Below are 17,048 nucleotides of genomic sequence, written 5' to 3'. Positions count from 1 at the left end.
CTTATTGGATTCAATTTTTCTCTTTAGATTTTCAAATATCTTTGTAATGCATAGGATAGTTTTATGAGAACATTTAGCAAACTTTTTAAAACACTAATTTTGTGCCAATTTTTAATAATTTTATTATGCAACAAAAATATAGGGTTCTAGAAGATACTTTAGATGTATTTTTAAAATGTTAAGTATTAACCTAATATTTGTTAAAAGGAAAATAGTACTTGATAACATAATAAAAATTATTTACTTTATTAATGCGATTTTAAAAGTATGTATAATAAACGCAACATAGCATTACATAGTTCTAACAACAAATTAATTTCTTTAATTAGTTTTGAAGAATATTTTAAATATTTCTAATACGATTAAATATGATTTAAGTAAATAAGGTACCTTGTTAAGCCACTTTGTAACTTTCATAAACATTTGTTAAAACTTTTTTAAAAGCAAGATGTCTTTTAAATTGATCTTTGGACATATTCATTATACCTTATTGTAGCAATTACAAGTACACGAAATTATAGTTTCCCAATAAAATTAGGTCTTTTTTAATTCACCTTAACATTGTATTAAGGTTGAGTATAAAATTACTCAATCTTAATGCAATTTCATGTTATTCATGTGGATTAAAAGCTTTGGCAAATTTACTAAACGGTTACCTTCCCAAAAAGTTCTAATTTTATTACGAAATTACAATTTCGAGTTTTGATATAATCTTTAATAAAATCTTAATACATATACGCAATATAGTTGCGAGCTTACACTTAATTAAAATTTCATAAAGTGGTGTTGGTGACATTTAATGTATTAATTTATACAGGGTGCACCGTAAGTAATAACGCAAATTGAAACAGCTGTAAGTACACGATACTAGAAGCAAAACAGTCTTAAGTAACGTTCAGATAAACGTTAGTGCAATGGCAGTTCAGTTGTACTACTGTTGCATTGTACTTATATGGTATAAATATTATCTACTGTATATAAAATTAGTATTATTGATCGTATTGTACTGTGATGTTCTGTGATGTCAAAAATGCTAGAGTCTGATTGGTCCTTGTATTACTGGTGGTAACGGATTGGTAAAAGCTAAAACGCTTCTAGCTTCTGCCGTATCAACTGTAGTACAACGGCTTTACTGTGAAGTTTATCTGAACATCACTATTGCAATGCATGTTAAGAGCTTTTCTACAGTACCGATGCAACCGCACTAATCCTATGTGTTGAGGCTTTAGTAAATATGGGTCCGCAACTGCACCGTTTTTGAGATATAGGATGTCGAAAATAAAAAACGTTTCATATTTTTGACGATATCTCATTAACTGTTTGAGATACGGAACTCAAATTTTGTACACGTATTACGTATCATTAACGTTAGCTACTTTTGAGCGTTAATTCAATTTTTGTTCATATGACAGTGGCAAGATTTTAAGATTGGTGAGGTTATTTTGCCTCTAAATTTTACAACTCTGGGAAAATTGTCATTTTTCAAAGCATATTTTAAACCGCAATGTTTTCTACACAAAAAAGTTATTTATCATCAAAAGTTCTAACACGATCCGTTTTCAAGATGGCGTCTTATTATGGAAAATTTTTGAAAAAAGTGGCAACGTGATAAAAAAAATATATTTCAAAACTAAGCAAATAAACAACAAAAATCACAACAGTTGTTGAAAATGGCCTCCGGTTTCCAAACTACGTACCCGTTCGAAAATGCCCAGAGTGTCGCGCATCGTATTGCAGACGTATGTTGGAAATCTGCATTACCGTATAGCCTAGTAAATGAAAAAAAAAAAAAAAAAAATTGTAAAAAAATTCGTTTCAGATTGAAACTTGGTTTCGTTGGTTTAGGCAAAAAGAAATAATATTTCCCAAAAAGTATCGGTTTAAAAAGCGCTCTGTAGCAGGAGATTTTGCTTTTGTTTATACTTATAGGTTTTCAAAAAACGCTTCATTTGAGACCTGCTAAATTAAAATCCATTAACCAAATCCATTTGTTTAAATAATTGCAAAAAAAAAACAGCGAAATTTGAATTTGCTATAAATAGAAGAAAATAGCATAAATCGTCTCTAAACTGCAGTAAAAGCTGTATTTTGTTACCCTTAAGAGACCCTGAAAATTTGGTAAAAAATTATTTATATTTTTACGAATTTTTGCATTTATTTATTAGAAATAGCATTTTTTTAATTGCAAAAACGAGGTTGTTAGAGTTACAATAAAGGGCCTTATGAGGGCTCATTTGTTTCGTCTTGACTTATATTTTCAAGATATGCAATTGGAAATTGTAATTTCATAGGCTATAACCTCCTCAAAACGGCGTATAAACAAATAGTGTAATTTGTTTATAAGGTTTTTCGTTACTGTTGTGAAAAATGAATATTTTTTAAAACCGCTTTGATATTCCTAATCCTGGTAATTTTTCACGAATTTTACTGCAGTTTAGAGACGATTTATGCTCTTTTCTTCTATTTATAGCAAATTCAAATTTCGCTGGATTTTTGCAATTATTTAAACAAATTGTTAATGGATTTTAATTTAGCAGGCCTCAAATGAAGCGTTTTTAGAAAACCTACAAGTATAAACAGAAGCAAAAACTCCTGTTGGAGAGAGCTTTTTAATACAGTAAAAAAACTCCATTTTTGATCATTTTTACATTAAAGGTAATCATTGATTAAACAATGATCTTGTAGTTTTAAACCGATACTTTTTGGGAAATATTATTTATTTTTCCCTAAACTAACGATTAAACCAAGTTCCAATCTGAAACGAATTATCTTTTGATTTACATGTATTACAAATTTCATTTACTGGGCTAGTAGGAGGAGGCCATTTTCAACAACTGTTTGATTTTTGTTGATTATTAGATTAGTTTTGAAACATGTAAATTTTTTTTCACGTTATGCATAAAACGCCATTTATCTTGGTTCGCATGAGTAGCCTTTTTGTGTAGAAAACTTTGGCGATTTAAGATATGTTTTGAAAATGCCAATTTTTCCAGAGTCGTAAAAATTAGGGGCAAAAGAACCCTACGCAATCCTAAAATCTTCGCCACTGTCATAAGAATAAAAATTTAATTAGCGCCCAAAAGTAGCTAATGTTAAAGATAATATGTGTATAAAATTTGAGTTCTGTATCTTTAACGGTTCCTGAGATATTGTCAAAAAAAAAAAATCTTTTTTTTTGATACTATATCTCGAAAAAAGATGTGTTTGCGGACACTTTTCTCCTGTTAGTATTGTGTACTTACAGCTGTTTAAATTTTCGTTGTTAATTATGATATACCTCGTATAATTATAGTTCAACCCGTTTTGCAGTGCATAAAGTTTCATATGGGATTTATCGATCACAGCCAACTTAAAATTCTCGCCATAGAAACAACATTTTTCATGCAAACGAAAATGTAGCTACTTACTTTTTGCGGTTTTACGATGGCGGACTCGCATAATGTTGTTACGCCGGAGCAATAACATGGGATGCAACCTCCAGCGTAGCTGCCACTTAAGCCAAAATAGCTCGGTTTACAGCGATCACAGTATTTCCCCTCCACGTTGGCCTTAAAAGTAAGAGGATTAGACATTTATTGGATTTAAAAATTTCAGGATAAAAGGAAATCAAGTGTTGCGAGCTTCCTACACTGAAACGTTAAATTAAAAAGGGGCTGGTGTAAAAGATATAAAGGATTGTTGGCAGATCAAACAGAAGTTGCGATGTGTTCCCATTCAGTTATTAGGAAAATTAAAGCTACGTTTGATATTTCAAGTCTGGATGTTCGAATGTTCGTAATCACATTTATAAGTGCGAATTATTTGCATCAAACTTTAAATTCGCATATCCATATTAAATAAAAGGAAATTCCAAAATACTAAAAAATTTTATATATTTTTGTCTAAGAATGTTTTACGTATTTGGATATCTGAGTATTAATTTTGAAAACCGGCTGAAAAGATCAATTTTTTTTGGCTCAAAAGAAGACGATCTGACCTAACTTCCATTAAGAAAAAATGTCTGCCTACTCTGCTATCGATTGTCAAAGTTCTTGAAAAAAATTATATTTTTTGTAATATCTGGAGAATGTTACTATGGATTTTGATGAAACTTGCTGTGGACTTGTTCCTAAGACTCATATTTTGCTGAAGCAACCGCGTCCATCCACCTTGGGTAAGTGGTATATTGTTGAGTGTCTTGGTACAAGAATTACCGGAACTTTTTTATTGGTCGCTGGAATCAATCCATTTTTTTTTATTGATGCATCAGTCCTTTCTCGAGATTTTCGTGCTCTTGGTAAAATCATGTAGCACTCATAGCTTTTACGCAAAAAAATGTTTTAAATTTTAGACATTCATTATTACTACTATTCAAGTATAACAACTACTCACTACAATCATTACTATCGTGTAGTAAGCGATGATGTCATTTTATAATAAACGTATTGTCAAACTTTTGACGTTGGTCGGACAGTCTGACACATTCGTTTCGAATGGCGTTTTCTAACGAAGAGATGACCGACATGGTCAGTCTTAGGGTTTTGCGAAGACAACCTGCGTGGGAGTGTACGCGTCTACGCGGCGCGATACCCAAGTCGACGGGTTCCAGATTACCGAACATTTGCACGGATTGAAAGGACTTTGCGGAAGACTGTGCAATTTGGTTTTTGAGCCGTTGCACAGTGGGGCAGAATCCCGAAAAGCTGGCCAAAAGTCAAAATCTTCGATCTGAAATTTGTTACTCGGGGGTTTTTGGGGTCGCTGATAACGAATTTGGAGTCAGAATTACAAAATTCAATGTGGAGGATTTAATATAGCCATATCAGAAGTAGAAATATTTTTTAAATAGGGATTAAGAATTAAAAGATTATGAAATACAAAATGTCACATTTATCAAGCATGAAGAAGATGTAAAAATGACAAATGACATATTAGACTATTTATATATTTCATTAAATATGTATTGAGAGTGATTTATTTGAATCCCGTGCCAAAGTTATAATATAAAATTCCAGTTTTTTCATAATAGAAAAGAATCATCATCTGATGAAAAATCTTCTTAAGTTGAGACAATTTCGTCTTTATTTGCAATCTTCCCATGTCTTACATCGTCCAGAGAAGGCGAAATTCATTTTACTCTACATTTTACAAAAACCTATACAAAAAGTTGTTAGGCACTTATAGGCAGCTAATTTTTTTTTAGTTTACAGATAATAGTTTTGTCTTTTTTGTCCAATAAGTTAAATGACAGAATTCTGCAGAATTATTAAACTTTTTTCTTCAAAACTAAATTATTATTTAATTTTATAACGTAAAATTCACATAAGTTTGGTAGCCAATTACTATTTTTTGTAAAAATATTGAGTATTTTAACCTACATATTCATAATCTACGTACATTTATGAGTTGATTCCAATTTGCTAGAGATAAATCGGTGAATTATACGAAATTTTATAACCATTTAAACACAACTATTACTTCTGTTCCTACGCGCGAGCAAGATGTTGCTCGAGCAGCGGTCGCCTTTGTAATGATTTAAAAAGCAGGTGTAGGGAATTTGACCCTAATAGTAATGGATTCTGAGACTTGGGATATTACTGTAGCTAATCCAACAGTAAAAATTACCGAATTAGAAACTTTATTTTTTGACTTTTGGCCAGCTTTTTGGGATTCTGCCCCACTGTGGCGTTGACCATGTGAGTCGTCCTCAAGTTCGAAATGCAGCCGTTAAGGAAGACGTTTTAGATAGGGTCGTTGAAATATCAGAACTCGCCGTCTGGCAGTGGAATTTGGCAGCAAGTTTCATTAAAATCCATATTAAGATTCTCTAGATATTACAAAAAACATATTTCTTTTCAAGAATTTTGACAGTCAATAGCAGAGGAGCTAGACATTTTTTCTTAATGGGAGTTAGGTCAGATCATCTTCTTTTGAGTTAAAGAATGTCGCAGTACCTTTTTGATCATGTGCTTATGGGACATAGAGTGACAAAACGTCGACAAATAAAAATGCGAGTTTTCATTGAAAAAATTTTGACTTAATCCTCATTATCGAGTGCAAACAATTAAAATTAAGGATGTACGTAACATTATTTATAACTGACATTTGTATAAAAGATGCGTTTTACAGTAAATAGGATTTTTTTAAAATAAGAACAAAAAAAATTGTTCCAATTATCATATTTTGTCCTCAAGATTATCTCCTTTATTCAAGTGCATTCTGTAGAAAGTCAATTTATCTCTGCTTTGATTCAACGGTTTCCAGTTTTGTGTCAATTATGCATATTATAACAAACATCCAATGCTAACCATTACATTTTATGCCTTATGACAGTTGTAATTAGTTTATGCTAACATGATATTTTAAAAAACGTAAAAATATGCGAATAGACTAAGAAAAGGTTTTCCCAATATCATATTCTCTAGAAGATGCCATTATTTAATAATTTTTAGGTCCATTCTAGCGACACAGTTTCTGTTAAGAAAATACAGATACGCATAATTGAAAATAGAGTAATAATTTTAGAATTTTATTTTTAATAAACCAATTTACTATCATAAATGTCAACCAACGTCTAAATATATACACTGCAAGTTTAGGAATAATTACGGTATCCGCTAACTTAAAAGTTATTTAGAGGATCGTAAAATTTTAAATTACACAAGTAGGACGTATATACTATCTTATTGTTCTGTCGACAGGCTCGAAGAAAAATGGAACTAGCTTGCGGTTGTAGCAAAGCCGGTTAAAAATAAAGTAATCATTGCTCGCTTCCGCTTTCTCATTTGAATATACCTCAATAATATAAAATTGGCGCGTGGCCAGTGATGTTTATTTGTAAGTAATAATTTAAATGTCACTCTCTCCTTTCTGTTATTTATAGTTTTAATATCATTTTCGTTTCGTTAGGAGGAATTTGAAGTAATATTTTATGATTTTTTTTTATATGTACTGACCATTATTACATAATATATATTATGAAATCGACCGAACAAGATTTAACGTCTAATTAGGAAGGTCGACGGTCAACTGCAGTATTTCTTTAAATTGTGATGGTATGTCACAGGATGAAAAGGCATCTGCTAGTTTATTGGAAGAGATTGACATCAAGTGACAGTTGACTGCCTCCTAACTAATGATCTGACGTTTTCTAGGTTTGGTTTTCTTCAATCATACATTTAAGAGTGTCACTTCAGATTGAAAACAGCAGTAAGCTCTTCGAACCTATAGTAACTAGTTTGTATTTGTTTATCTTATCTGAAATGTATTTGAAAAAAAAAATTCAAATTGTTATACGTTGTGACATCTTCAGTATTTTGAATATTTTATACACTTTCTTCAAATAAGTCGTATTGTAAATAAAGTGAAGTTACGTAATATCTATTCTCTCTCCCCCATTCTAAAATTCTTAAAGCTGATTCATTCAGAAGGCATTGTTTATTTCACCTATTTTAATAACTGGTTTCAAACTAAATAGCAATTTTGCGAAGGCTTTATAATTTGTTGCGTTACGGTTTTGACAACTTTCGGCATTGATTGATACCTCTAAACTAGAAAGAGGTAAATCTTGAAATCGGTATACCCCCGAGGCCAACTTTAATTGCAAAGGAGTAATTACCTGCGGCAAATAGAAATTTTCGGGGTGAGTTATAAAATTTTGTAAGAATGCACGCAAAGTAAGATAAGGGGTGGTTTTTTAAGCTAGTGTTTTGTTATTTGTGGCTAGAAAAACAGGGAATAGATAAGTGAGATAAATATCGTTAAATTCCTGTTTTTAATTTTTGGTTTGAGTTTGGATTTTCTCTTGGTATTAAAAAAATAGTTTTTTATATATTCATATGGATTTCTAATATACAGAGTGTTTCTAAAATAAGTACATTCCTTGAAAAGGGTGGGATGAAAATGAGCAACTTTTATTAAACAACTGTTGATCTAAATCTAAATGCTTCTGTTTTCGAAAAAATTAAGGAAGAAAATTAACCATAAATGTAAGCCGATCCTGTGCATCTTGTGCACTTGCACGGCCAGAATACTTTGAACTCGCTACATGTGTGAAGCGCTTCTCTAATTGGCTGACGCTCCACGTGACTTCCACAATCAAGCAAATCTGATGGTAGATCAGTATTCAGTAAGTCTTGCGTTCTTTAGTTGTTCGTTGCAGTATTACTTAGCCGGCGTATGAAATATTTTCTGATTAAGAACTAGCAGCTATGGTGTTAATGTATGGAGAATGTCAGTACAGTTTAAATGAGACTTGTCGTTTGCATGCGCTCCATTACCGTAACAGACGACAACATAACAGTAGAACAGTACAAATTGCACCTGACATATGAAGGTCGTGGATGGAAAAAGCCGCAACATATTTTTCGACAACGAAGATAACATCATAAACTTCGTTGGAGAAAATCCGAGGCGCAGTACTCGCGATATTAGCCGAGAAGTGGGTGTATCTAACAGTAGTGTGTAGCGTGTATTACGGGAACAATTGTTACACCTCTATCATGTACAAAGAATTTAGGCATTAAATAACAATGATTTTCAGTCCCGTGTGGAATTTTGTCAGTGGTAATAAAATAATACAAGATTCGAATTTTACAAGCAAGGTGATTTTACGGATGAATGTTGTTTTACTAGAGACGGCATCCTAAATGTTCACAATATTCACTATTGGTGTGATGCAAATCCTCACGTTGCACAGAGATCTCGGTTCAAGCAACGATTTTCAGTGAATGTGTGGTGCGGTGTTTTTGGTGACAGATTACTCGGTTCGATAGTGTTATCTGCACGTTTAAATGGAGCTGGAGTTTTTAACAAATGCCTTAAAACTAGATTTGACTTCCCTTAAAAAAAAATAACAACATAAAGCAAGCACACGAGAATATGGACATGGATAGGTACATGAAAATGTGATAATTAAAAACCACATTCAGATTGTGTTTTTGATATATTATCTAGAAACCAAATTTTAGAAGTCTTGGAAACGTATCACATACGAAGGCTGCAAAATTGGTGACTAACGAAATTTTGAACGAGAGACAGACGGCCGCAATAAGGAGCTGCAATGGCAGCAACCATCTTCAGCTTGAAGAATTCGGACGAAAACTAGAAGAACGGTAGAGGAGTAGCAGTCAGCTTCCAGTCATCATCCGTAAATCAAGGCGAGCGAGGAGCAAGGAACTCTAAAAGAGAAACAAAAGTCAAGAAAAGGAACCGGGCTATTCGTGGTCGTGAAGAAGATCATATCGGATCTCAGCAAGCAATAATTGTAGGTGAACTATGGGAGTGGATGTAAGTTGCAAACAATAATATTCCCGTACTATGTACCTCTTTGTCGTGAGTATGCGACACTATAACAGCTGGATTGTTCGTCGGTTGTCTCACCTATGACACACTGATGAGGACTAATAAGTCCGAAACCGGTCTGTGCCTGGTGGGTTAGACTTACGAGCGATCCTAACTGTTGCACTAGGTGTTGCGAGTATAATTCAATGCCGGTCGGGGCAGATAGCCCGCGGAGTAGTTGTTTCTCGCAACACTGGCAATTTAAAAATAATATTCCCATACTTCGGTTTTTGAAATTTAACTAAAAGTAACTTATATATACATTGGTAACTGTAGTAGATACAACTAATTATTAATAACATGACAGATTCTGATAATAATGATAGTGCTGTCAATGAAATGTCCGATGAAACAAATCACATAGCTTCATCATCATTAAAATTACCTAAATTTTGGATTAGTAACCCAGAAATTTGGTTTTATCAAGTAGAAGCCCAATTTGCTTTAAACAAGATTAAATCAGATAGGGTTAAATATGATAACATCATTGTTACATTACCTTTAGAAGTTGTGTTAAATATCATTGATATTATTGAAAACCCTCCAAATAATAATTTATATGCAAAAAAGGAGAAAATCATTAATAGGCAAACTGTTAGTGAGGAGCAGCGTTTAGATGTGCTATTATCATGTTCAGATATAGGAGATAGAAAATCCTCTGATTTTTTTCAGAGATATGTCAACGACAGTAGGGGGATCAGCAGTAGTTAGTCAAGAATTACTATTAAAATTGTGGAAAAGACGAGTACCAAAAACTATTTCAGTAGCTATAACAGTATCAGGAAAAGTTAAAGTAAATGAGAATTTAGATATAGCAGTTAAAAATTGGGAAACATACAAAGATATACTAACATATCAGTTATTAATTCAAACATTATAAATAGTAAACAAGAAAATAATATTGATAATAATTCAAGGGCAGACAATACATTAACTTTACAAGTTTTAAAGAGTATAAACAAGCTCACAAGTAAATTTAAAGAGTTATTTGACTCATTTACAAATAAAAATCTAGAATTGGAATCTAAGATTAATGTATTACAAACACAAATAATGAACAATATGAGTAATAACAGAAATTTTAGTCCCAGTTATAGTGGCTATAGACAAAATTTTAGATACAGAAGTACAGTAGAGATAGAGGTTATAATAAAAACAAAAAAAAAAAAAGTGTTATTATCATCAAAAATTCAAAGATACAGCAACTAAATGTGAATGACCGTGGTGATAATTTTTAAATTTGAAACAGTTAAACTGAATCGTTCCGTAATTGAGGCGGCAAATCACGGAACACATTTTCAAAGTCGTCGAATGTTTATTTATGATAAAACTAACAGATTAAACTTCTTAATAGATACAGGAGCAGGCATTTATTTAAATAAACGGAAATAAAATATGTTCTCCAAATGATGTTTGTAATTAATTAATCACACACGAAGACTCCAAACGTCCCTTTAGAAATCCGCGCCCAAGTTTCTCGTGCAGTTTGTAAATTTTTTCATACCAACTTTCCGAAAAGGTGGATGGGACGAAATGTCTCTGTACGTTGGCCAGCACGAAAATCCAGATATGAATCATCTGGATTTTTTTGTTTGGAGGTGTATGTAACAAAATTTGTACCGAACGCAGATCTTCAACAGCGTATTTTTCCTGCAGCTAATGAAATTCGACAAATTCTGGGAGTATTTGCACGTGTGCGGACTAATTTTGACCGTCACATGTTGATTAGCAAATGGAAACAACTTTGAAAAATATTTGTAGAGCATATCGTCTATTGGTAAGTAATTCGTTTGTGAGTTTCATTTTTGTGTTACTTTTAAACGAGTTTTGAATAAATTTCAGCATTTTCGAACACAAAATTTAAACCGTCAAAACCGCCGTCAGCGTTTTCGTACTGGGGCGCGCGGCAACTTCGATATCAAAGGTACAGCTGGCTGCTGCACCAGGGACGGCTTTAAATTTGTTTAAACCTTCATGTGAAAATTTTTTTTAAATTTAAAACGTAGTGTTTTAGACCATCAGTTGCTTAATAAAAATTGTTCTTAATCGTGCCCTATATCACCCTTTTCAAGGAACCCATTTATTTCAGAAACACCCTGTATATGGTATCAGTTAGGTCGATTTTTATTTGTTCAGAAACAAGCCTACAAAGTTATGAAGAATAAATATTAATAATAATTATTAGAATTTGTAAACTAAATAAAAACTTCTTAGACAAAAATTTGAGAATAGCAGAATAGCATAACTAGATTTTTATTTCAGGGGTTACATGAAAGATTTTGTGTATACACACATTTCAAACGCTACAGAGTGATTATTGGAGAGTAATTGGTAGACCTCTATAACCGGCCGACGCCTCTGACAATAATTTGATTTATCATAAAAACATATCAACTTTATTGTACCAAAAAGTCGAATTTACTGTTTTTTCTACTGTTTTTTTACCCCTGTTTTAAACACATTCGATTCTATTGATAGAAAGCAATATTTATCTACATAATATTCTACAATGTATAACGTTTGTAGAAGCGTTCCTAGTTTTTTATCAATTACTAGAGTCCTGGAATTTGGTGGTAACGATTTTTGATCTATTACATTGAGGTATTTACGATATAAGCAGAACAAATACAAACAGGAAAATCCTACTTCTAAAGTCAACTCACCTTACACACGCAGTCTCCCTCGCAGTCGCCCATCCCGCGCACTCCCTTCGGGTCACACGGACAGGGCTCACAGTTGGGGAATCCCCTATAGTCGGGGGCGCAAGCATCGCATCTTTCGCTACTGTAACCAGGTAGGCAGTCGCAGCGCCCGGCCTCGGCCCCATACTGCACACACGTGCCCGCGGACCCCGTGGGGTCGCACTCGCACCTCGAACAGGGCTGCTTGGCTTCGGGGGGCACCCCCTCCGGCCGGAAATACCCTGGCATGCAGTGCTCGCAGTTTATACCGGCGGTATAATCCTTGAATATTAAATAGGGGATGAATTATACGCCAGGAATAGGTAAGCAAATAATGCCGTCGACACGACGGCGTTTTTGGGAACCGCTACGGCCTGCGTTTAATTAAATATAATTCATTAGCGGTGCCGACATTGTTCGGCCCATAATTCGTGTATGTACGAGGTGTGTCAAATTTAATCCCGGAAATAGCGAACAGTTTTATTTGATTACGTACCGGCGAAATTGACTGCCTGTATTAGTCGTTTAGTTGTTATTAAAAAGGAAAACCGGGAGAGAGTTTAATATCTACTAAATTTTTTAATAAAATAAACTTGCGTGGATAGAAATCGGCCCAGTGCAAACTTTAATTATACAGGGTGTTCCACCTAAGAGGGATTCTTTTGTAACTCTACAACTGTCAATTTTAAAAGATGGAGTTAATAAAAGTTGCCTGGAATCATGTGGGTCATGTAAAGAAAATATTTTTAGCTTTACAGAGTGCTCCATTTCGCGTGGGCGCTACATAACCTTGTTATTTTAAATGGAACACATTTTGCGTTTTTGAATTCCTTGGTTAATATTAGGTAGAGTTTATTAAATGTACATGATGTTTAAAACTTACCGGTTTCGAGATATTCAGCAGTTTTTGAAAAAAATCACGATTTCAGCTCTCTAAATGAGGCTACATAGCATATAAACCGTAAGAGTTAGAAACCTGCACTTTTCACAGCTCGTTTTGGCATAAATTACTCTGTCTTGTCATCTGTGAGCAAAACGTGTACCTTATTCATTTAATTATCTTACGAGTTGAGAAACTTTTTTTTTCAAGTGGTATGACCCATATTAATTGTTATGGGTAAATGCAAAATTGAATGCCCTTTCGACTGGTATAAGGTTGTCCATACTTATCTTTAACAGTTTTCCAGAAAAATCAGATCCTTTTCTAAAGTCTGAAAAAGTAGTACCTAACAGTATCAACAAGACCTTGCAAAACCACTTTTCACACATCTTAAAAAGTGATTTGACAAACAAAAGTAAACCACTAACAACAATTAAAACAAAACGCAAAACGAAACAAATTGGAACTAGTGAGGGTTGCTTTCGCTGTACAGCAAGAAATAAAACGCTTTCTCAACGGTAATAATAAACCGTTTTATTGAAAACTATATTGTGGAAAAAAAGACGTGTTGACGGTTTGAGGGTTAGCTGGAGAGTCCTTGGAGAGTGCCTTGTGTTTGAAGTCGGTCGTTCATGGGTACGCGTCTGGTGACCGGCGCCAGCAGTCTTTCTTGGAACGCTGGTTCGTCCGGCGGCGTCCTGCGGCGCTTTTGACGTTGTGCTTTCAAATATGGGTCACTTGCAAACATGTGTACCCACACTAGGAATACAACAAGGAGAAGAATACTTAGACCGCTGATTTACATCAATTGCTCGAAGTGTCCTCCATTTTGATTAATTCACACACGAATTCGGTTTTTAAAAGACTGTTCAGCATTGGTCACGTCTGGCGTAATTTCTTGAAATGAATGAATTGGTGAGGATTTACTGTCATAATAATAGCAATTATGACTATTAACGAAACCATTTTTATGAAAAGTAGCCTCATCGGAGAACATGACCCGTTTAAAAAATCATCATCTTGATTTAACATCACAAGTGCCTACTGATAGTCTCCGCTGAAAGTCTACTTTTAGTTACTCTTGGTGCGATAAGGATGTGCTGTGCTGTGCTTTTGTAAAATCCTATGTATCGACGTTGTACTAATACAATAATTGCAAGGCGTTCTTGACGCTGTTATACAGGGTGTACCAAAATGAATATCGGGGTTTTAAAGCTTTGTAGAATTTATTACAGTGACCTTACCATTACAAATTATACATCAAATGAACGAGCAACTCAAACAGTTTGTCCTACAAGTGTGCAATGTGAGCACCCTCCGTCACACGGCACACATCGAGTCGATAGCCGAATTCGTCCCAAACCTTGCTCAGTGTGTCTGGAGTAATTGATGCAACTGCAGCTTCAATCCTATGTCGTAGGTCGTTTACGTCAGCTGGTAGCGGAGGCACATACACACAATGCACATGCGAAACAAACTCTGTCATCCGGCCCCTTGCGGCCAATCCACCTGTCGGGAACAACAAGGCATGCCAATGAGGCTGCCAAATAAAGTTCTTTGGTTCAGCTTCGTATAATTGAGGCAATAGCCATTGTTGTTTGTAGCACATCAAGATAAGAAACACCAGTTACAGTTGCTTCAGCGTAAAAGAAAGACCCATACACTTTCCGCCGGGATATGGCATAAAAATAATTTAACTTAGGGGAGTCTCGTTGCAACTGTACCATCTCGTGAGGATTTGCTGACCCCCAGACCAGAGCATGCGCACGCGCACGAATACTTGTAGGACAAACTGAGTTGCTCGTTTATTTGATGTAGGTATACTTTGTAATTGTAAGTTAACCGTAATAACTTCTACAAAGCTTTAAAACCCCGATATTCATTTTGGTAAGCTCTATATAGCGCTACTTTTTCGAACTTTAGAAATGAACTTGATTTTTCTGGAAAACTGTTAGAGATAAGTATGGACAATCTTGTATCAGTCGAAAGGGCATTCACCCATGACAATTGATGACCCATCATTCCATTTGAAAAAAAAGTTTTACCAATTTAAATGGTAGGTTTAGACGCTATCTAGCCTCATTTAGAGAGCTGATATCGTGATTTTATTAAAAAAACGGTAAGTTTTAAACACCATGTACATTTAATAAACTCTACCTAATATTAACCAAGCAATTAAAAACCGCAATATACAGGGTGTTCCATTTTAAATAACAAAGTTATGTACAGCCCACGCGAAATGGAACACCCTGTAAAGCTAAAAATATTTTATTTACATGACCCATATGAATCGAGACAGCTTCTATTAAGTCTATTTTTTATAAATTTGACAGTTACAGAGTTACAGAATGATCCTTCTTAGGTGGAACATCCTGTATATATTGTTTAAACTATTTATCAGATTAAAAAGGAAATATGGTGTTTGAAAGATAATTTAATATGCTTTAATACGAGCTTAAATTTATCAAGGGTGCTTGCCGTTTATATGCGTAGCAACCGATAAACAAATGAATTGTATTTATGTGGTGGTACTGGTGGTTATAACAAGAATAACAAACTCAGGACAAATCGATATTATTGCCTTTCCAATTGGAACTTGTACATTATTCATTTTTCATAATTTCAATAGTTTTAAAGTGTTTATCCACGACTATTGTATAATGTACCCATTATACGTCTGTTTGCTCGACCTTAATAATACCCATTAATCACGGCAGTGATTAATGAGTCATTAATCACTACTGTCAGATGCTTCCTTAATTTAGCTATAATATTATATTGTTCTGCTACAAACAATCCGTTTTTAAAATTTTATCGTGTAAACCACTAAATATTTTCAATTCAGTGCTGTACATATAAAAAAAAAATTAAAAAAGTGAATTTTCCTAGACCGGATTCGAACCCGGGACCCGCGGTTGGAAGGTAAAGAGCATCTACACTGAGCCATCAGCGACTTCATTCGTGCGAGTCGTATATATGTTTCTTAACATACCATGTTTTTCGAAACATTTCAAAAAAAAATCAACAAAAATATTTAGTAGTCGTGGATAAAGTATAGTATTCTACTCCCGTATAATGGTTATTATACACTCGGTGATTTAGGCCACTCGCCTGCGGCTCGTGGCCGTAAACTTCACCTCATGAATAATACCCATCATTATACGCTCGTTGAATAATATACTATTAATGCATACTACACCACAAAAACCCGCCCAAGTTATTGCTTTAATCGAAAATGGACGAGTTGTTGCTCTACAATTGGACATGACACTTACAGCGGTTCGAAGAGTGTGCCAACGTTTTGAGGAGACTGGATCCTTCCATAGACGATTTGGAACCGGCAGAAAACGATGTACAACAGCTTGTGATGACCGCTTTATTGTGTCAATAACATTAAGAAATTGTCATCTTAATGCGGTTCAAGTGCAACCTTCCGCTGCTTCCGTGAAGTGCGAAGAGTGGCTATTAGTCAAGCACGTCTGCGTTTTGTACGGGATCGTCTGAATTAGACATTGGAACAATGGGGCTCTGTTCCGTTCTCAGATGAAACTAGAACTCTATGGTAGCGACCGAAGACTAAAAGTGTACCGGAGGGTAAGAGAACGATTTGCAGAATGCTGCATTCAAGAGCGAATTGCTTATGGAGACGGTTTTTGCATGATTTGGGGCGCGATTTCTATGGAAGTACGAACCAACCCTGCTTTCATCACTAAGGTTTCATCACTAGGGGCGATCGTGGTCACGGGAGAGGAGGTTTAACGGGTGCTGGTACCTCGCGGAAATTTTAGCAGTTCATGTTGCACCGTACATCGACTACATTGGAGACGAGTTTATTTTTATGCATGACATTGCGAGGCCGCACACCGCAAGAATCGTGCGGGATTACATATCAGAAGTAGGTTTTCGGGTTATGGAGTGGCCAGCATGCATTCCCGACCTAAATCCAATTGAACATTTATGGAATGAAACAATAGCGAACTTGAAAAGATTTATGCCTAATCGTATGAGGGATGTTATTAGGGCAAGAGCGAGTCATACCCATTATTAAAAATTAAGTGTAAATTTAGATAATTGTCAATAACCATATTTCCTTTAATAATAAAAAAGTCAATTTGTCTCATGCATTGATGCATTGACATATTTTAACATTAATAACAGTATAACTA

At 34.4% G+C, this 17,048-nt stretch overlaps 1 protein-coding gene across 1 annotated transcript in view; it reads right to left on the bottom strand.

Moving 5' to 3' along the window:
- Nucleotides 1-17,048, bottom strand: part of LOC108906174 (laminin subunit alpha-1-like) — a 249,566-nt gene that overhangs the window by 50,066 nt on the left and 182,452 nt on the right. The window contains exon 8 of the mRNA XM_018709372.1: nt 11,985-12,284. Within this exon, the coding sequence (XP_018564888.1) occupies nt 11,985-12,284 (300 nt within the window). The remainder of the gene's footprint in view (nt 1-11,984; nt 12,285-17,048) is intronic.

Source organism: Anoplophora glabripennis, unplaced genomic scaffold, assembly GCF_000390285.2.
Source record: "Anoplophora glabripennis isolate ALB-LARVAE unplaced genomic scaffold, Agla_2.0 scaffold126, whole genome shotgun sequence".
Classification (NCBI taxonomy): Eukaryota; Metazoa; Arthropoda; class Insecta; order Coleoptera; family Cerambycidae; genus Anoplophora; species Anoplophora glabripennis.
Note: the sequence above shows the minus strand (reverse complement) of the source record. Positions and strands in the feature narration are given on the sequence as shown.